This window comes from Halichoeres trimaculatus, unplaced genomic scaffold, assembly GCF_033239565.1.
Source record: "Halichoeres trimaculatus isolate MK-OKI-2021-1 unplaced genomic scaffold, fHalTri1.1 fHalTri1_scaffold_23, whole genome shotgun sequence".
NCBI classification, from domain to species: Eukaryota; Metazoa; Chordata; class Actinopteri; order Labriformes; family Labridae; genus Halichoeres; species Halichoeres trimaculatus.
The window spans coordinates 9,068,573-9,090,000 of NW_027437201.1; the positions used below are offsets into that span (position 1 = coordinate 9,068,573).

The 21,428-nt window shown below is 39.1% G+C and overlaps 3 protein-coding genes across 7 annotated transcripts in view; all 3 read right to left on the bottom strand.

Moving 5' to 3' along the window:
* Window positions 1-39: 39 nt before the first annotated feature.
* Window positions 40-11,137, bottom strand: smarcd2 (SWI/SNF related BAF chromatin remodeling complex subunit D2). Of its 2 annotated transcripts, XM_074664124.1 has the most exons (14): window positions 11,060-11,137; window positions 9,391-9,532; window positions 8,334-8,530; window positions 7,114-7,156; window positions 6,889-7,011; window positions 5,703-5,822; window positions 4,977-5,072; window positions 3,672-3,773; window positions 3,425-3,586; window positions 3,181-3,278; window positions 2,759-2,894; window positions 2,536-2,658; window positions 1,405-1,506; window positions 41-1,272 (listed from the first exon to the last, which is right to left on the bottom strand). In XM_074664124.1, exons 1-14 carry the CDS (start codon window positions 11,128-11,130, stop codon window positions 1,219-1,221), a joined length of 1,569 nt encoding a protein of 522 aa, XP_074520225.1. In that variant the 5' UTR covers window positions 11,131-11,137; the 3' UTR covers window positions 41-1,218. The 2 variants fall into 2 exon arrangements, with proteins under 2 accessions (XP_074520226.1, XP_074520225.1); XM_074664125.1 differs by lacking the exon at window positions 11,060-11,137 and having other exon boundaries at window positions 40-1,272; window positions 9,391-9,957.
* A 168-nt stretch (window positions 11,138-11,305) lies between these two features.
* Window positions 11,306-16,838, bottom strand: atxn7l3b (ataxin 7 like 3b). 3 transcript variants are annotated; one of them, XM_074664128.1, is made up of 9 exons: window positions 16,686-16,838; window positions 16,066-16,112; window positions 15,825-15,948; window positions 15,572-15,704; window positions 15,311-15,482; window positions 15,003-15,103; window positions 14,852-14,874; window positions 14,663-14,708; window positions 11,306-12,090 (listed from the first exon to the last, which is right to left on the bottom strand). In XM_074664128.1, exons 3-9 carry the CDS (start codon window positions 15,873-15,875, stop codon window positions 12,011-12,013), a joined length of 606 nt encoding a protein of 201 aa, XP_074520229.1. In that variant the 5' UTR covers window positions 15,876-15,948; window positions 16,066-16,112; window positions 16,686-16,838; the 3' UTR covers window positions 11,306-12,010. The 3 variants fall into 3 exon arrangements, with proteins under 3 accessions (XP_074520229.1, XP_074520231.1, XP_074520230.1); XM_074664130.1 differs by lacking the exon at window positions 16,686-16,838 and adding an exon at window positions 16,503-16,640; XM_074664129.1 differs by lacking the exon at window positions 16,686-16,838 and adding an exon at window positions 16,279-16,437.
* A 1,640-nt stretch (window positions 16,839-18,478) lies between these two features.
* The window catches only part of LOC141784729 (upstream-binding factor 1-like protein 1), a 6,387-nt gene continuing 3,437 nt past the window's right edge, over window positions 18,479-21,428 (bottom strand). For both annotated transcript variants that reach the window (XM_074662572.1, XM_074662571.1), the window contains exons 6-14: window positions 21,427-21,428; window positions 21,222-21,283; window positions 20,950-21,127; window positions 20,821-20,868; window positions 20,678-20,734; window positions 20,472-20,531; window positions 20,281-20,340; window positions 19,355-19,402; window positions 18,479-19,258 (exon numbers count right to left, since the gene is read on the bottom strand). The exon at window positions 21,427-21,428 is cut by the window's right edge and continues 34 nt beyond it. In XM_074662572.1, the coding sequence (XP_074518673.1) occupies window positions 19,208-19,258; window positions 19,355-19,402; window positions 20,281-20,340; window positions 20,472-20,531; window positions 20,678-20,734; window positions 20,821-20,868; window positions 20,950-21,127; window positions 21,222-21,283; window positions 21,427-21,428 (566 nt within the window). In that variant the 3' untranslated portion in view covers window positions 18,479-19,207. The remainder of the gene's footprint in view (window positions 19,259-19,354; window positions 19,403-20,280; window positions 20,341-20,471; window positions 20,532-20,677; window positions 20,735-20,820; window positions 20,869-20,949; window positions 21,128-21,221; window positions 21,284-21,426) is intronic.

A 21,428-nucleotide genomic window follows, 5' to 3' on the forward strand; every position in this document is an offset into this window, starting at 1 on the left:
CAGTTGTAAGTTTTGCCTTTTTATTGTACAAAATACTCAAAATTTTGAAAAGTTAAAGGCCTGTGATTCAGAAGCAACATGCAAACATTTTGCAAAAAGGCCATAAAAATGTTTAATGACACATTTCTTTAACTGTGACAGCCTTCAAAACACAAACCCTGGCATAGCAAGTTTCTGAATTCGGAATGTTCAAAGAAACTCAAGAGATCATTTTGTATGAAGTAATTCAAGAGATTTTCTTGTATAAAAGCTAACAAAATAGCATTTCAAAATATACACAAGTTGTTGTTTTGTGTTGTCAATACACAACATTGCATTCCTGTTTTCTGATTATTAGCTAGCCATGTGAAGAGGTTTAGAACTTTCAGAAAAAACCTTCAACCCAAAGACAGTGTGACAGTTTCATTGGCATTCACACAAAGAAAAACCAAAAATAGAAAATGAAGCATAGCGTGTAAACATTAAGTACAAGTAAGTACAGACTTTTGTCTGGAAACAGAGGACTTTTGTCCTTATAAAAATAAGAGGCTCAATCTTTACACAAAGGAAAGCTTTTCCTGGAAATCCTGCACAGAAGAGTAATGTTACATTTCTTGTTAAGTTTTCATTAGCTCTTAATAACAGAACGTTTCAGAGAGTTCCTACTTTCATTTTTTTTTAAATCAAAACCAATATTTCAAATAACATATCTTAATATCTCAGTCACATAGTTTCTTACTTCTAATATTTTCTGTATGGCTTTCTTGTGTTTAATTAAAGATTTTAATGTAACTCCTCTCCCTATTACCACAGGTAAGGTATGCCTTTCAATAGATTATGGCTTTGAATATGAAAGTAAACGAGACACAATCTCAAATAATTACAATAGGTGTTGGCGAAACAAACACCCTAACAGCACCATTGCTTAAAACAGCTTAAGCATTTTGTACCATAAGAACACACTGAAAAACGAAGAACCAGGCTCAACACAAAACAATAATGCAAGGCAGACATGAAAAATGTAAATCACCACTTTGGTCCCATTAACTCTGCTGTGTCTATAGAATCATTTTCAATAGAACAAAAAAAAAGATATGCTTATCACTTAAATGCTGCTTTTGTCAAACAGAACAGCAAGTATGGCTTTAGAAACATTTGAGCTGCAACTCAAGTTGATATTTCCTTGTCTTCCATATTTCAATCAAACAATTTAAGCTGCGGCTCTTTCAGAATGTATCTTTAGGTGAGGCGGATCCCCAGCACCTGCTCCAGCTCCTGTCGTCTCTGCTGCACCTGGATCAAAAGAGAAGGCAGAGAATTTTAGAGATGAAACACTAATCCCCAAATCCACTAAAACGTCAAAAAAAATACATGGTTTGCTAACCAGCATGTGTGTTAATAGTGCATTTGTTTGTTATTTCAAACCTTTGAGAAAACATATCTGCCCACTGCCTCGGGGACCCAGGGGGCCTGATAGAACTCGGTCCTCCTCTCTTCCTCTGGGTTTCCTGTCACATCTGTCATTAACTGAGCACAAAGAAGTATAACATTAAACATTGAGAAACAACAGTTTAATACTTGCATACAATTATACATTATACTCATACTGGCAGAAGCTTCCACAGTTACACCATGTTGCAGCTTCAGGAGTGATGAAATCAGAGCAGTACTTTACATTTTGCATCCAAGTTATCAAGTTTTCAGTCCCTCTTTAAAACTCGTAAATGTTCAATATCAAGTTTCCAGGTGGTAGATATACGAACTCAGCCTCCTCCAGCGCAACTCCTCTTACGTTTTCCTCTAATGCAACAGAATCCAAGCTGCACATATAACAACAATGTGCAATTTTAAGTGATTTTCCATCAGAAGGTCCAGGAACTTTTAGCTTCTAGTAAAACAAAAATCCCAGGAAATACATGGTTCCTGTGGCTCATGTTTGTCTGGGTTTTATGGAAGCAAAAAAGAGTCATAACTATTTGAATTTTAATAAAAAAAATACCACTGTATTCATTGCATTTAATTATTTGCTATGAAAAACCATGCATCTGAATTTATTTGTCCAAAATTCACCTTTTAAAAATCCAAATCCCCAAAAATTAACTTATCAAAAATTCAGATCCAAAAATTCAAGTTTCATAACTCAACAAAAAAAAGATTTGGGATCCTCAAATTCAATTTGTTGCAATGTGAAAGACACAAGAAGTGTGAAAGTGCTTTGCGTGGTCGGACAGACCCGAAAGCCTCATGAGAACTGTAAGTGCTATATTAAGTACTGGTCTATTTACCATGTACCATTCAATTTCAGGCAAACACTGCATCCAAGCATTGCTGTTCTAACCATTCGCTCACGTTGCACCTGTTTTGATGTATTGATACAAACTAGTTTGGCTTCACAGCAGTTTTTAAGAATAAAACTATTTACAGTTGGGAGAAGGAAAACTTACTTCTCAACACTGGTAAATAAAACATTATAGAGACCCAACAAGCTCATAAAAACAGAGAAAACAGAAAAAGTAGAACATGCCATCCTATCAAGACTCAGTGGTAGGAACAAACCTTCAGATCTCTGCTTTGTGACTTAAGCCAGTCCTGGATGAAGTCCTGAGGATTGTTACTGAAGCTCAGCATGAAGTCTCTCTCAGTCTTCAGCTGGTTGATGTATTCAATTGTCTCGTGGATCTGTCAAGAGGTCAGCCGGTATTATAAAAGTTATCTATACCAACAAAATGTACACTTTTTGTCACCATCACCACAAAATTGAGTTAAATCCAGGCTTTACCTTCATCTCCAGCGCAGCGATTTCCTGCTGGTTGGTTGTAGAGGACAAAAAACTGTTCATCTGGCTCTTCAGTGGGTCATCAACCTCCACATCAATGTCATAGCACGCCGTCTTCTTCTGGTCCGTGGGGTCCACGCTGAGCAGAGAGAAAGTAATCAGACAGAAACAGCTCATGAAGAAAAATCTGATGCAAACTTTAACAGACAAAAAATGGAGATTGCCCAAACCACAATAATATAAATAGTTGTTGATTGGTTTTTAAAATACAAAAAATTAATCAATGAAACGTGACTGTGTGATGTGTAAGGTTACAAGAAAAGGATAATTTTTTCAAACAAGGTGAAATGAGATCCTAGAACCTTTGCCAAATTCACACATGTACAAGCAGCGAGAGACAGAGCAGATGATCTACACTCCCCTACCTAATCATGTGATTGATGATTATGGGGTCAGGGTGCTGCAGCAGGCTGGCCAGCTTCATGGGAATCTCTGAGAACCTCATGCGATGACATCCGAAGATCTGAGCACAAAACAGAGCCATTTCACAGTGCTGAGGGTAACATCTGTACCTCGGTTTGCTTCAAAACATGAAAAAGCATCACTTGGAAATCTGTGTTATTAGTATTTGGCTGCTTGGCGTGGCCTCACCTCCTAAAACTAGTTTACCTGTCTGAAGTAGCGGTTGCAGTTGATGTACTCCTTCTCGTGGCTGTCCTGCAGCTTGTTGTTCTTGATGTAAAGCCACAGAGCTTGCATGATGCTGGCTCTTGTCTGTGTGTGCACACCCAACAGGCGAGCCAGGCGTGGGTCCAGTTTGTATTGAGGAGGCTGAGGGAAACAAAACGCATTAACAAACAAATACTGGGGGCAAATGCAGTGTAAAGTAATTAATGTGCATACAGACGAGCGCTACCTGGTGGTCGAGCATGAGCAGGAGGGTGCATTTGACATTCACGTCTCCAGGACGTTTGACCTGAAAACCATCGGTCTCCTGAGTGGTTGGCATCCTGTGCCACTGAAAGATAGAGTTGAGTTACATCTAATGAATCTAGACACAGCTAAAATGTATCCAAACTTAAATGTTTTAAAATATAGTCCACTTTAATACTTTTTTAATAGCACCCATAGTCTGTATTTAAGATAGGCCACTATACTAGCTACGTAAAAGTAAAGCCAAAACATAACCACCACCCCTACTGACCAGCTGCAGTTTAAATCATGAGGCTTCTACATATTAAAGGTAGGGTCTGCAGGATTTTCCAAAAAAATAAAGTGTCAGTTTTCACAGGAATAATACTGTTTAATCATCTCCTCTGGGCCTCTATACATGTGTGTCAGTGTCAGTGTCTGCCTCAACCCCCTCCTGTTTGGGACATTTCTGGGGATTTAGCGTGGTTACCTCAGCCATAACTTTGCATGTTAATGATAGCAAGAGGTACAAGCTATTCAGAGCAGCTACGATAGTGGGCGTAGCACTGAGGAAGAAAAACTCAACCAAAGTGAAACGAAACGCCAAACAGATAAGGCTTTTTCCTAAACGAGCTCGACTTTCACCCGCTTTTGGGCACTCAGAGAGCGGAAAAGCGGGGCAAAGAGCGACACGAGTTAGCTTTCTGCTAACCAGGTATGTGTCAAATAACCCAGTGATTAGCTTGTGCTAAATTATCTGTACTACGTAGAAATGTGAGGTGGTTGCTAGGGTAGTGAGTGTTTTCACGATCGGAGGGTGTGGGTGTGTGCTGCTGCTGGCACTGATCCAAGGAGGAGGAGCTCAGTTTGGATGTTGTGTTTACCATCTACCCAAAGGAGCTCTGCTGTTTTATCAGGAAGTTGAACATGTGGTTACAATGATTTCTACTGTAGCGTCCAGATATTTTGGCCTCATTTTTGTCTAATGGGGAGTAGAGATGTGTCATCCATCTCTATCTCATCCATCCATAACTTCCACTCTTACTCCTGGCTTGCATCAGAACACAAAAAAAAAGCTGGTGGGCTGTTTTAACCCATTCTGTTGGTGGAATTCAAACATTATGTCGGGATATCTTCCAGATCTGAAGGCTCTTAATAATCCTTCTCTGTCAAACAAGCTCAGACTGGTTCCAACAGTTTGAATGATTCCAGCTGAACTCCAACTTCTGACCAGAGCTGAAAAAATGAGACACTTTGGACTGCATGTGCCTCAAATGTTCTATCAAATGCCTTCAATGTTGCATCATACCTCGACTAAGTGGTTGTCAGGTCCATAGAGCTCCTTATCAAGCTCAATCACCAGACTTTTGAAGAAGGATGAGAACTTTTTCTTCTGCTTGCCGGCCTAAAAGAAACAATGTGAAAATGAAGGGTGAGAAAACCAGACAGGAGCACCATCTTTCTCTGTGTTCACGTTTTGCTGTGTCAGTGTGAGAGGCTGCATTGTTGAGCTCTGACCACATTAGGGGTGTTGAAGCATAGAGCTGTAGACAACTAGAAAAAGCTGTTTAACCCCCGCCCTGACAAAGTCTGTTTGCACAACATGACCCTATTCACTCCTTCCTTCTTTTTCTGTAGCTTCATGAAAAACTCCTACGCATGTCTCAACCAAGGGAAAGAAATTAACGGACAAAAAAACCCTCCTCCTTTATGTGGCCTCAGATGACACAATGAGTGGAGCTGGAAGTGATAGATGGAGGGAGGGGATGGTATGTAACGGCCAGTGGTTTCAATTCCACGTTTCCACAGAGAACATGAGCTTATGTGTGTGTGTGAGAAAAAAGCTGTGGGGTGGAGTGGAGAGAGCAGTAAACACACATCTGGTTGCGTGGTCCGAGCCAAAGACTAAGACCAGCCAGAGCTTGGAGATTGCAGTTTTCAGAAAACACAATAACAGAGACTGAAGTGCTCAGTGTGAGACCACACAAGGACAATAGGGACACACAGTGGAAGGATTCAGCGTTTTCCCACTCACCTCTTCGAGAAGTTTTCCCTCCACTCTCAGCTCCCAGGAGGAAACCTTCTCAGCCTCCTCGCCATCAGGCTTGCTGGGGGTGTATGTGTTGGAAATGTAGATCCTGAGCTTACGTTTTTGCTGTTTCAACAAGCAAAGGTGGGAAAAGTGATACAAAAAGATCCTTAAAGTTAAAATGATGTCTCTTCTTATAACCAGATGCAAGAATCTCAGGAAATGCTCAAACAAAAGTAAAGTATCAGGAGAAGCATCATCAGGCAAGCAGATGTTTTTTCACATCTGGGTGAGGATGGCTCATTTGGAGAATCTAAGAAATGAGCAAATCTGGATTTTTAAAAGCTCAAACTAAGAAGAATGTCACTTTATGCTTTATTTAGTTTCTAATGTTTGGACATAAAAAGTTTAAGACAGCAGAGTAAATGTCTCTTTGTCAATGTAACACCTCAGCAGGTCAATTAACTCTTGTTTTAGTCCTTGCTGTTGAGTATGAAACTGTTTATTTAAACGGTGTAAAAATTTAACCAAAACAATTTAGTTCTGCTTAGCTGCAGTGTCAACAGATGACAAGGTTTTTCTTTTGTTGCAATTCCAGAAAAGTAGCCAGAATTTGCATTACAACAAAGGCCCTGAAAAGCTAAAGCCCTGTTTCCACCAAGCGGTCTGGTATGGATCAGTACATTTTGGTACTGGTCGGATTAGTTAAGCCTGGTCCTGTTTGGGTTGCCATAGCCAACCGTGCCCCTTCTTAGTAGTCAGTGTGTAAACTGGATACCGAAAGTCACATCAGTTAAGTAATAGCGTGACACCATAGTAGCGTGACACAGTATACCCTGCTAATAAATCCAACAAAGAAGAAAATTGCTACATAGTAAACAGGTGATGATTGTTTCGAACAATGAAAAAATTGCAGTGTTATAGCTCCATCTTCTGGGGTCAGTATGATCAGTTTGTTTCGCACCCCAACAGAAGGGTACCAAAAAGTTAGACGGTACGGGTCGGTAATTTTGGGACCTGTTCCAGGATAAGTCAACGGAAGCACCACAAAATGTGTGGTGTAATGAACTGAACCACTTGGTGGAAATAGGGCTTAAACATGATGCTAATCCTGATAAAAAAAAGTTGAGAGTTGTTTCATTATCATTCTGTTTTCAAATAGCCTTGTGACAATATCAAGAAGATGCAGTACCATAATGGGCTTCTTGATTGCTTCCTGTATCTCCATACGCTTTCGGGCGATGGTCTGGTCCAGTTTCCTCTCAAAGGCGAGGAGATCCATGTAGGCCTGAGACTCTGGGACCAGGTCTCGGATCTAAAGCGCCGTTAGAGCACTTGGTTAAATGTCATATGACTGCATTGATTGCATTCAATTATAATAAATAATAAATGATGGGAAGGTTGGAAACTTTCTTACCCTTTGAGGGAGAACTTTGTCGGCCATCTTACGTCTTTTAGGTCTAAATGACAAAGAAAACATTATGATTCAGAGCACTTCTTCTACAAAACATTAACATACATGAATTCCAAAGACCTCTTGAAATGATGAGGATCACACCTCTAACAATACTTGGTGTAACAAAGACATTCTGCACAGTGAAGTGAGTGTGCACTGACCTACAAATGCTAACCACAAAGACCTCATTTGCTCTCTTTGATCATCAATTATTTGTGAAAACCTCGTGGAGCATTTTCAAGCTCCTGGCCGAAGTGATCTCTTCATTAACTCTCTGTTGTGATCACCCCAGGCTCTTACTTATCATCGCTACAGAATCATAGAAGCTCCTCTGTTTCTTTAATCATGTTACACAGTTCCTCCTCATTCTGACTTAATTTAATTCACGAGCTCTCTAATGAGAATTTAGGAAGTTGCTTCTGGCCCTGAGGCTCTCTAATCCTCCAGAAAAGAGACTCTGGTTATGAGACTAAATTTTAGGGACAAGAGGTTCCCTGTAAAAGAGATTCTAAATGCTGCCTTACATCCCGGCTTGCCACATTTTCGAGCGTAGCATCACTAAGAAGCTTGAAGTCAAAAATAACTGCTCGTGTTTGCTGCTTTGAAACCAAGGCCGGTCATGAGATACTCCAGCCCTTGTGTCTCTGCGATCAGAGCAGAGCTGTTCACAGAACAGTGACTTCACAAACAGACTGAAGAGAGCAAAAACAGCCCCAAGGAAATATGGATGTCAACAAAAATCAACTTGAATTCCTCCAATTTCTCTTTCAAAGTAACACAGTTTCCTTAAATCTGTGTTCGGAACAAGAAGGACAAGCAGTTAGCTTTATAATATGAGCTTCTACTTCTGGTCAAGAGACTTTTTGCAATGTTCCAGACTCTGTACAGTTCATTTTCTGTCTCTTAAATATCATGTCAAGAAAATAACCCATCATTTCTTTGATTCAAATTTAAGCTCTGTCTTAGGTTTAAACCAGTTTTGCTGTTAAAAAAAAAAAAAAAAAAAAAGCACTGCTACAATTTTTGCTGCATCTAAGATTAACAAAAGATCAACCAATACACAAACAATTTAAAAAACCTGTCAAATGCAGCCCTGCCCAGACCCCCACTGGACCCCAGGCTGTCCTTGTCAATCACCATCCTCCTCCTCCCTCAAACACTTTCTCTTCGCCCCAGTTTACCCTCGTCTGAGGCCTCCCAGCCCCTCTGGCTGCTGCTGTTGGTGCTGATGAAGGAAGCGCTTCCTTGAGGGGTCCATGCTCAGGGGCCCCATTCCTGGCCGCATGGACATGTTCCCACCGCCATACGAAGGACCTGGAAGCTGACCCCCCATCGACCCTAAGGGGCCCCCCACTCTGCTGGGTGGCATCCCTGAGCGCTAGAATAAAGGAGGAGAAGCTGAAGCTCTGATTTCAAGTACATATGACTAAAAAGAACATGGACAGACACTTCAGCCCTGTTTACTCTATTCAAAGTGAACCTCTTTATATAAAAATAACAATAATAATGTGACATCTTTTTTTTCTTTTTACTTTTTAATGACTTCTAAGGATAAAGTATACTACTTATCCAAAAATAAAATTTATAATAAACTTTTTCATGGTTTCGATTTATTATTTTATCTTATTATAGCTCCGTTTAATTGGTTAAGTCCCCGTAACAGAAAAACAAATACCTTAATCCATATGGCCCTAGCTACATGAGTGATAGTGCATCTAATTAACTGAAGACAATACAGTGCTGCAGATGGTGGTGTTAAAAGTGTGACTATATGTAGGCTCAGCTCTGACAGATGGTGGTTGATGATACACTTTTGTTTTTTGCGCTAACCGAGAGGGCGTTGAGGGCAGCCCGGGGCAGCCACGTGATTTTCTTTTTCACACAAGCAACTTAGCATTTTGTGCATTATACTTTTTTTCACTGAAATTATTAGAAACTTCAATTACACAACAGCTTCCAGTCACAAAACATTACATTAAAATTAAAAAATTCATTCTTATAAGCAATCATTCAATACTATTTTCTGATGCGGAAGTATTGTCCACACCTTGACATTTTCAGTTTAACGTCTTTTGACATTGTACTATTTCACAGTTCAGATAGATAGTGGATGTCTTGACTAACTAATCTACAACCAGTCCGTTCATAGAAGTTTGTAAGCTATAATCCATGTCACACAATTTTACATGTCTTTCAACTTTATAACCCAACTACGTAGAAATGAAGCAGAAAACCAACCTGCGGGTACTGGGCAGCGTTGTTCATACTGCGGGGGTATCCCGCTGGAGGTTGGGGCATGCCTGGCATCCTCATGCCCGCGGAATGCCCAACATTCATGGGGTGCATACTCGGATTCATCGATGAACCCGTGAAGCCTCCTCTTGATGCCATGTTCCAGATCCACAAGTGGTTAAAAGTTGTAAACTTTCAGATAATCCCTGTCCTAATGCAAGTCTAGAAGGCAACTAAACTAAAAGTCACTAGTACTCGTCCGAAAGTAGCTAGCCGTTTCACCACATCTCCTCAAAACGAGGTCGGGCTCTGGTTTGACAGCCAGCACACTGTCAACAAAAAGCTAGCTAATGTTAGCTCGTTTCAAGTTCCGGGATTTGCTTCTGCCTTGCTTTGCTTGTCTTTTAGACCCAAAATATTGGCGGCTGGTGTTTGTCATCCCCTCCCCTTATTCTACAGTCTTAACGTCGTATTTTTTCACCGTGAGGCAGATGGAAAACATAAAAGCGCCTGACTTCACGCCAGACTGCACGTCTGAAGCAATAATCAAGAATTCGTGTAACTGCCTACACACAATGCATAATGCTGCGTTTAAGGAGCCTGGGATTATTTAAGTTAACAAAAGCGTGTTCTGTCTTACTTTAAAAATATCAAATCAAATGTGTCAGGCTATCGACTTAAGAGACTTAAGACATGAATAACGTACAGTTGAAGGCTGCGTTTTCCAGATGACTGTAACAAAATGTTTTTACCTTTGTAGACACAGTTTAATAAAAAGTTGTAATGCACATGTAAAAATGATGCATGATATTGTTGAATTACTCTTGTTTCTCTATAAATTAATTTAAATTAAAGATTTTTTTTTGTTCATTAGTTTCAACGTTTTGGAAAAAAGAATGGAAAAAAAGGGGGTGATTAAATGGGAACATTTTCTCAATGTGTCTCTTTTTTGTACCATAAGAGACAAAAAAAAGTTATTTATGTGTTATTGTGTTGTTTACAACAACAGTTGTTATTTTGTAATTTATTTATAAGTTTAACTGGTTTGTAGTTGGAATTGGCCCTTAATATAAAGCCCATTGTCAGAGCAAAAACAGATGGAGTTTCTCTTAATAAGGTTACAGATACATCATCGTGCAAGCGAACTGTGGGTGTGGAAGCTATTGCAACAATCGATTCATCAGCTTTATCGGTCCCTAAAATCATATATGTTTTTGTAGCTGGTTAATCTTATTTTGAGTTGATTACATGTAAGCTACCTTTTAACCCAAAACTGTAGTACATTCACAGAAGCAGGAAGTGCAACCCTCTTAATTTAAAGTACATAGGACTGAAAACAGTCTGCACAAGTACTGCATAGCTGCATTTCATTCACAGTACTTATTGAATGTGAGGTAGGGCCAGAACTCTAAAGTCAGTGCTGAAAAGGAGCACCTGAAGGCAGCATAACCGCCTCTTCTTGCATTTTTCAGTTGAAGGAACTCAAGAACTCAGCAACTGCATCTTGGTTAAAACCTTCAAGTTGGTAATCTTTATTTATCTGTCACTAAGTTGTCTTTGATTATGACCTGCTACACTGCCTAACTGACAAAGCTTTCGGAATGCAACGTTTCATTAAATGTGTGTTTGATATAACTCAAGGTGAAGCACATGTAGACATTAGTTGATCAACTACCTCCCCTGTAGGCTCCTCTTTGCCTGTTTAAGCTTGAGTGAGGTTGTTTGGGTTTTCATTCCCCCTCTCATTTGAACCTCTTTCAATGCCTGTTAAAGTGAAGACAAACATAACAACATGTAACAAATCATTTATTATGCTAGACAGATGAAACAAACTGAGCCATGATAGCAGCAATTCAACTATTGGAATATTTACACTATCACTTCACACCAAGGATATATGTAACCCTTTACAATGTAAACACATGAGACAAAGACATTTTTGAATGCTAGAAAACAAGCTGATCTATTCACCAAAATAATGAAACAAAACTAACCTGCTGTCTGCAAAATACCTGCATGGACAGTCAGGTTACTGAAAAACTTTAAATCAAGTTTCCACAGGTGAATGGCAGAGAGAGCCGACTCCTTCATGCACTCTGTGGAACTGTAAGCCTGATGGTGAAAGTGAAAGTAAAAGACAAACCATTAGCAACGATTGTCTTTGATGTAATCTTTTTCAAAAGGTGAGAGATTATAGCACATTAACTGGCTAATCATTTCATTATTTTAAAGAAACATACTGTATGTGCACACTTTCATTCTTCAGACAGAAGCCTCTGTTCAGCCACTGAATGAATTACACCTGAATCTACCTCTGTGCAGTGTCATTATAAATGGTGATGTTCAGTTTTCATTGGACTCCAGCGAAAATTACTAAAACAAACTCAAGTGTTGTTACGGTGATTGTGTGGGAAGAAAAAAAAAATCTGTCAAGTATACAGTGGGAGGTCTAGACTGCTTATGCAGAGCAGCAAACGCCAAAAATGTCACCATTAACATTGACGTCCATTGATTTCACAACATAAAGAACATGAGAAGTGTTATTGGTCTTCCCTTGTGTTTTTGTTGCCGTGTGTGTGCATGGACACACAATGGATAGAGAACTTGTGTTTTGTGGCTGAGTGTATTATTGAGGGAATGCCTCGTCTTTCATCAGCATGCGCGGGCTCTCCTGGTTGTCCATGCGACGTCGAGGACCCATCATGCCTACAGGGACACACAAGAGGGCAGATGTCAAAAGACGTTTTTTGGTAATACAAATGTACACTCTCAGATAAATTTAAGGTTTAACTGAGGAGACAAATCTGCACAAGAGGAGTGAGCCAGAAACCCTGATTGGGGAAAAAGACTTCACTTTGTAATACATTTAAACCAAAATACTGCTCCAAAAAATCTGTCTGAATAGTTTATAAATGAACAGAAACTAGCAAAAAGTATTCTGCTTTAGAAGGAATCTCTCAATAAAAACAACCACTGAAAGATGTACTTCGATCACGTTAGAGTAGCGTGGGACTGTGGAACGTGTTGTCTTCATCGATAAACAATATCTGACATTCATCATGAAGGAAAAAACAGAAGTCATGTTCAAGTGTGTAACTGTGTCAAGTTTCAGGAATGTTTGATGTCATTCTATATTGTTTGTGATAATAAAATATTAACTGATGAACTTCCACACATTCTACTGTAAAAACATCTACTACAAATATGAAAAAAGTCCACATGATACGGAGTATCTTGTAGATTTGCAAAATGTTACATATAAGAGCACAAAATTGTATTTTCTTAAATTATATTTTCTTTGTGGAAGAAACTTTTTGCATACAATCAAGTAGGGATGGGCAGCTACTGGTATCAGGTATCGGGCTGATATCAGCCTTATTTCAAGGTATCGGTACTCAGGAAGGCTGCTGATAACAGCAGCCAAGACTCAAGGCAAAAAAAATCTTAAGTTGAGTAAGTCCTCCTCGCCAGTAGTTGGCGCTACATTGATGCTGTTTGACACATCGGCATCAATGCCTGTTAAAACAACATGAATGAACCAGGGAGAGTTAACAATTAAACTCTATTAATTAAAAAAAAATTATTGAAACTCTGAGCTGTTGGTCTGATTTTGCACTTTTGTTAATTTACATAAAAAATAGTAAACTCAGAGAGAGTTGTTTGTCATTTACTTTGGACTTAATAGCAGAGTGACTGAGCTGTCACTGTTCAAAATGATCTGTCACTGTTAGTTAGAATTTTATGTATTAAAAGTACTAGTGGTATCAGCACTCGGTATTGGTGAGTACTCGTACTGGTATTGGTCTGAAAAAGTGGCATCGGGCATCTCTGTGTCTTATGCGCTCATGTGAGGCCACCTTTGGGCAGAATCTGTGGTATTTTTCTGGGACAAAGACTAAATTTTCCATCATTACCCACTGCTGCAAAGTTGTGACTGTTTCCAAGGTTTGCATTCCTGTTTGGAAGCAAATGAATAGAGAGAGGATTTTCTTTTTGATGCCTCTTTTCTTTGTTCAAGAACTTTTTCAGGGCACAAATCAGCATGGTAATGTATTTATTTGTAGTTATGAAGTTACGAAGTAGCTGGTGTTTGAAATGTGACAGCTAGTGAAATTTTTATACTCAATTTGTACGCTACTTTAGAGCACCAAACAATCTCTTTAGTGTTACTTACAGCCCGTTAGGGTAACATTAAGGTATCCTTGTTAGGTCCTACCAGAACTCATCTACCAACTACAGTCTCACCAAGCAGAGCAAACGTACCCTGGCTCTTTATTTAATTCACTGACAGAGTGAAGTTTTAACAGACAACTGCAATATAACTACTTCATGTAGGTTGGAGTGTGCATGGTCACACAAATCTTAAACAGTGTTTTAGCCTTGAGCCTGTATTGATCACTCTCCTGTTAAGTTTTCTTCTGCCTGTTTGTCTTTTTTCTTTTGCCAGTCCAGCTCCAATGTCTGCCATCACCGAAACACTGTCAAGAAATCTCTTCCTTTGAAAAAAAAAGGCTACTTCTCACTGCTAAATTTTGCCAGTGTAGCGTCATCATACAGACTTTCAGTCTATGTGTCATAAATGGATTACCAAGAAAGAGCATTAGGAAGTCACTAGTTTGGCACTGACAATCTCATTTCAAATCATGGATTATGGAAAGGCAAGGATATGAAAGAGAGATTATGTCCTCATAGTGCCTTTAAAGTCATTTGTTTGACTTACTGTAACTTTTCCTGTAAAAATGATCAACTAAGGATGTTTGTGTGGCATGTTGGGATTCACTTTCTCTGGCAGCTGCAGTTATAGGTAATAAAGTTAATAAATCTTGTTACTGGTGGTGTAATTTGCCTGAGTAGGTCATTTGGAGACCTCACTAGTAATTTCTGGTGATTCATAAGCAGCTAAGAAGTCCATGTAAGAATATCAAATATTTTTCACTCAATAATGCTAGCTGTACAAATAGTAATAAAAGCTGCTGCATTGTATTCAGCATCTAATTCATCAAATCTTGGCACAAATAAATAGCAACATTCTGACTATTTAAATTTGACTTATGTTTTGAGTGTTTTGTACTTCACGGGCATTTGATAGAAAGGATTTAAATGAAAGACTTAATGGGATTTCTACATAGATTAACATGTGTTCCTCGTTTCTGGAATCAAAATATTCCCAAACTGTTGAGCTAAAATAAACATGCTAATGGTTTGTTCAGGAATTTTCTTTCCAAAAATCTGTTAGCAGAAACTCCAAACAAGCAAGCAGGTGCATATTTCCACTTACTGTTCTTATGTTTAAATGATTTGGATCTTCTTGGTGAGTTTGGATTCTGTGACAAAAAGAAGATATGTCGTCAGGTATAATGAGTCATATTCTCTTTTAGTGCATTTTACCATTTACTAAATGATCTGGGACAATTTAACTCAAGATAATGTGAAAATCATCAGGGTATGCCAGAAAAATAAAAAGTACCTTATCAGATTTCCTTTTCTTAGCTGTAAAATAAAGACAAACATTTAGGTTTCAAAACATTTTAGTTTCATGTCATTTACATCCAACTTACATACATTTTATTGGCAAAAGGTATTCATTTTCATAAATATTAGTACCAGCTGTACGTCACCTTTCTTTTCTGCCCCATATGACCAGTCATTGTCATTGACGTCATCATTATCCTCTTGGTCACTTTCTGACTTGTTGTTGGTGTTGTTTCCAGTGACTATTCTATTTAAGAGGGAAATATAAAGCAGGACACACTCAGTGACTCAGCATTACTCATCACAAATAACAGTGGGATTATAAAACAAATTCAGTCTGGCTTAAAAGTGTTGTCTTATCTCACTCTTGTTCAACATATTTGGAAAATTTGGACAACTTTGGAAGCATGACAGGTTTTTACGTGGCACAATGTTAGCATATTTTCTTTGATACCTGCGGTTGGCTATGCGGCTGCTGTTGCGACCCATCCCCAAACATTTCTCCAGATGTGGGGCAAAGCGTGAAGCAGCAATGCTTCTGCTGCAGTTGGGACAAACACACTCCTTGTTTTTCCATTGGTTATACACCTGGCCAAACACATCCAGTCCTGGCTGGTCCACAATTTCTGTAAATTTAAATTAAGGGTGTTAATGATGAACTCTGTTAACCCAAACCTCTCAACACCTCTGGTCAGGAAAATATCTCGGTGCTCACCAAAGTCCCTCATGCTTTCTTGGTCCGTGTCATCCAGGAAGAAGTAGCCCTGCTTGACGGCCCGGTGGACCTCAAAGCAAAGACCCAGGCATGCATCCTCCACCAGGTCAGACAGGATGTCCTGAGCTAGGCCCTGGCAGGGGAGGTACAGAGAAACACAAATGTATACATTAGATCTGTGTGTGTTGGCTTCCTGCAGATGAAATGTGCATTCATCACATCATCCACTGTGACGTGGCTTTGCTCTGTTTACCTCCAGCTTGCTGTTGTCCAGGCTGGACATTGAAACCTCCTCCATTTTCATTTGCCAGAACTACCAGATGAGCCGACACTGCTGTGGTCATGCTGTAGCGCAGCAAGCATTGGCCAAAACAGGGCTGCAGCAGTAGGGAAACACTGTTAGCAGCACAGTGGCTTCATGTGGTGTTTAATTTCCAAGTACAAACTACGTATGGGACAACATTTAATGCTTTTAATGTGATTTAAATACTTACAACTGCGCTGTGAAAACTGCCTGGGAGATTCTTCCCACGTTTATAACCTGCGAATAATGGAAAACAGAAGAACTTGAGATTTAGTGCGGCAATGCAACATATCACTGAACGACACACAAATGATACCAAACATGACGCTGGCTCAATTTCCAAAAACCACACGACACTTGGGGTTCGAACAATAATGTCTCGTTAAAGTAGCTTGGGCCAGACCTTGGTGAAGAAAACAAAGAGCGGTGCCATGAAAGGGCTGCAGGAGGAATTGCCCATACCAAGAGGTAAGAAGAGAAGCGGTATGGTCCTAACAAAACCTCCAAGTCAACAGACCCTACAGCTAGCACCTAACCGTAGAACATGTCTAAAGACGGTCCCAGAGAACAGGAACTGTGTAATGCGTTGGTAAGTGACGGAAAGGTTTTTGTAGTCTAAGAAATTACATTTCACTACAGCCGAGGATTGTCCCCGAACCCAACGCCGCAGCGGCACTGCGGCTTTTTGTCCCTCTGATCCGTGTTCAAACACCGAGTAACAACATTGAATATCCTCATCAATTCATTTTTTCCATCCCTGGTGAAAACCGCAATCAAAGCCAAGCAAATCAGCTAATTGTGTTTATTTACCTATTTCGGCAGGCATCCATCTTTACATCACAGAGATCAGACAGTAGCAATCGATCGCTGCATGAGTTTCCACCGAGTGCTTCCTTTGCTGCACTGGGGCTTTCCTCAGAAATCCAAGCCGGTGTTCTGTCAGATTTTCCTACCCACGAAAATTGCTACTTTGTGGTTATGCGCGTGCGCACCACGTCATAAGCGTTCAGCCCATACATTTTCGCTCCCCGTCTCATGCTGGAGTTGAAATCAGGCAAGAAGGGCAGAAGCCCCCCCAACACGGGGAAATATTTACTTGAGGTATGGTTACATATTTTCGTGTATCTGTTAAATACTATAATTGTGCAGTTTGGTTACAACTCACTTTTTTTTTGCAGGTGCAGTGTGAATCATGCTCAAGATGGGCACATTTTGAATGTGCAAATTATGAGGGTGGAAAAAAGAATCTGTGCCCAAAATGTATGGATCATTGTCTTCCTTCTGAAGATGAAGCAGGCCAATTCAGAAACTACTTTTATACATTGAAGCCATGCTGTTGTTAAGTGTGTGTGGATATTGAACTTCTTAGGGGTATTGAGGTGAATATTGATGATTTATTTATGCATTGAGTACTGGGAGCATAATTTGATGGGGTCCAATGAGAGTATCAAAATTTGCTCCCACCCTAAAGAACAACAACAACAAAAACAACAACAAAAAGGTCAAAACTGGCTGGTATAAATGACTGATAGAAATTAAGGTGAACAATGATGATTTATTAATGCATTGAGTACTGGGAGCATAATTTGAAAGCTATGGACTATGCTATGAACGCAGCTATAGTAAAAAAATAATCAACGGCGGTAGCAAAGCAGCAAAAATCGATAGACGCGTTTTATTTGAAAAAGCATCGGTAGCGAAATCTGACAAGGCAGCAACATCCGACAGAACACCAGCGTGTGATAGACGGCTATCCCGTATGGACCGGGAGGTTAGACTTCTCTTTAGTTTCGGATCGGAAAAGTCATTATGAAATATAAATTTTCCTTGTCATTTGATCTATGAGTTATAATGCATTCTGAAAGTCAGGAATGGGTTAAATAACGTTTTACAATACCAAAGAGGATGTCTTCTAATATTTGTTTTCATTAACTTACAATAGTTACTCGTAAGACGTTACCAAAATAAAAATAAAAATATATATATTGGTTTTATACAATAGCAGCAAAGTACCACTGCTGACATTAGTACTCCGTTTTTTCTGTGTTTCAGAGTATCCTTTTATTTTTGAAGCCAATTCTACATCTCTTTATCAGGGAGTGCCTTGAGATTTTTGCTGTGTTGTCCTTCCACATCAATATAATTATGTTTTCCACTGGAAAATATTTTTTCTTTTTAGTTGTCTACTGGACATGAGTCCCATTTAGCTCTCAATATCAAAAAAAAGTCTAGTAAATTAAAATAAAGTGAAATAAAATAAAAGCACAAAAATACAAAAAGGTGAAATAGTCTGACCCATGTAACATGAGGCTGAATGATTCTTAACTGTTTGTTGTTGTGTTTTGTTTTTCCAAATGGATATAAAGATTGCCAAACTCAGCTCAGTTTATAAAAAAGGCATCTCTCAATTACAAAATGAACAGTTGAATTATAACCACTAAAAATTGGTAATCAAGACAAATGTGAGTCTTAAAGTGCAAAAAAAACAAATTAAAAAAGAGAACAGATTGGTTTGTTTTATTTGTTCTATAATTTGCAGACCTGAAAGTACCAAAGCAAGCAGCATGGAGCTGATAAGAATGAAGAACAAAAGCGTACGTCAGTTAAGATCATCTCAGCCTGTTTATTACCAGTTAAAGAGAGTCAGGACACCAGTGTTTCATTGAAATTTCTCATCTTACACCATATTACATCAGAAAAAGTAGTCTACCCAGGCTTGAAGTGAACCACTTATAACCCACTTACATCTCAGCTTCTCAACTTGAGACAACTACTTTTTGAGCAATCCTGTAAACAAGGTAGGTCCCAGTGGTAAGACAGACCATGATCAACCACTTTGCCATTGCCCACACTGCTGAGGTACATTTAGCTAATTGTTTCTTCTGTGCTTTTTGAACTCTCAGTTTAAGACCTACAACTGTCTGACAACATGAAGGAAAGAGTTACTAACATGTATAACTCAATGACGACTTCAGGTTTCCATACAAGTGCATTCTCTCTTAATTTAATTTCCAGGACTCAAACTGAAGGATCTGGAATCACAGAGCTTTTTCTCACTTTGAAAACAACCCTAGTTCATTATTACCAACCAAAATGGGTATTGTGGGGCCCTCAAGGGTCAATAACATATAGCAAAGGCCATTTCTTGTTGAAAAAAAGGACCAAAAGTTTATGAAAAGTGTTTTTCTTGAAATAAATACACCATTTATAAATAAAATAAATAAATTCTCCATAGGTGTGATGAAAATGTATCTTGGTCTGCCATTTACTACCCATTGCAGAATCAGAGTCCAACTTTGGATTGGTGTTGCCTTCGCTGTCCTCACTGGAATCTAGAAATACTCAAACACGTCACCTTGACCATCTCCCTCCAGTTCCTCAAACTGTGGACCAGAAAGTAATATTTATTCATTTATAACAGCAAGTTGCAGAGTTAAAAGTAAAATGTGCAAAAAAAGGGATCCCTTTAGCATCCTCACCTCTAATTCATCACTGCTGCTGCTTTCAATTTCTTCATCTCCTGAATCCTGTGTGATAAGATAGAATAAACATTTATGAATTATGAGAACAATTATCGACTACTTTAATGGAAAATTTCTATGTTTAAAAAGCCCTTTATTTAGGCTTCTGACCACTCAAAGCGCTTTTCCATGACATGTCATATTTACCCATCACACCATTCACACACTCAGGGCAGAGGCTGCTATATGGAGCCCATCAGTATTATCAATCCTATTCACACACTAATGACACATGCATAAGAGACCGTTCAGGGAAAAGTGTCTTAACCAAGGACACTTCTGCAAGTGGACAGAGGGGATTGAACCTCGTGGGAGAGACGACCACTGAACCAAAGCACCAAAGCTGCCCTACACTATTAATGACCTCATCAACCACAACCAGCTGACTGGGGTTCAGATCAGATCAGTGATGTAGCCCCCTTGCAGAATTTAACAAAGTGAAGAGGGCGGTACCTTTGGTTAGTGATAAGAAAACAGTTCTTTTTAATGTACTGAATCATTAGAATCAGTCCAGTAAAATTACTTGTTCAAAAGAATTGTTCACTCAATTGTTTAGTACTTATCTGTAGCTCTGCCTGCAAATCAGAATTTAATAAGCTGAAACACAGCTGAACGTTTGGTTCTGCTTGGGAACAGGCTGAGAATGGCCAATGAGCTGAGAATTTAGTGGGATAAAGCTACAATTGAAAGCTACAAGAGATTGAAAGAAGATGAGAGGAGAGACAAAATGAAGGTGAAAAATAAAAAAAAACTTTTCTAGTGATTCAGTTAATCACCCAGATGATTTGTTTGCTTGAATGGATTGTTCACAAATGACATCGCTACATGTGATGCAGAATAACGTGCAACTTTGTGCATTGCTGAGTCTGAATATTTCAACTCACCAATGGGCTGTGCCTGGGGTTATCTTCTTGTGTTATTTCAGCAGCAAGGTTTTGTTTTTTCTGAAAAGTTAAGCAAAGGATTTGTTAAGAAAGAATTGCTGAATGAATCATGCACGTACGACACATCACTACCTGTAATGCACAATAATATGCAACTTAGTGCCGTGCCGAGTTTGTATATTTCAACTCACCAATGGGCTGTGCCTGGGGGGAACTTCTTTTGTTTTTTTAGCAGCAGGGTTTTGTTTTTTCTGCAAAGTTAAGCAAAGGATATGTTTTGAACAAATCATTGGACAAATTGCTTAAAGAATTGTTGAAAGAATCTCTCACAAACAACACTGTGATGGGCAAGAATGTGCAACTTTATGCTGTGCTGTGTTTGAATATTTCAACTCACAGATGGTTTGCGCCTATGGTGATCTGGTGTTTTTTTAGATTCAAGGTACATTTTTTTCTGCAAAATGAAGCAAAAGATAATCTTATAAAACTTTAAAAACATTTTAAAAACAAAGTGTTTAGCGAGTTTTTGTAACTCCTTACCAGAGGGTTACTTTGCAGAAAGTCTTCTTTCACTTCTGGGGATAATTCCTGAAGAACGGGAAAAGCAAAAAGCTCTTACTGAAACTTCCAGTTTTAAGAAATAATCCTTAAAAGCAAACTTAAAGTTACCTCAAACCACTCCCGCAGCTCATTCCGATATTCTGTCATATCCTGTTGCACTGTGTAACGGTAGGCCTGTATCTCACTTTCAGGGAGAGTCAACCACTTCTTTCTAACTTCTTTAAAGAAGGCCCCTTTAAGGGCCCCCAGTTTAAACTGTTCTTTAACAAAGGCAGCATAAGCTGATCTATTGGGGGAAAGAATTCAAATACAAGCAAGTAAGATAAATAAGGAATCAATACAACTAGTCCTTTAAAGCAAGAAATAAAGTTTGTGCTTACCGAGGAGGCATCTCTGGCTCTCCTCTAAATCTGCTCACACCAGACTTCCTTTTTCTGAGCCGCTGCAAATTATAATATTAATCACTCTCAATGACAAAATCAATTCTACCATTCACAGTTGTTGTTAGTAGATTTAAATTAGTACTATTAGGCACCAAAGTAACACAAATTCTGTCATCACTGCAACTTCTTGTTAGCAGTTTACCT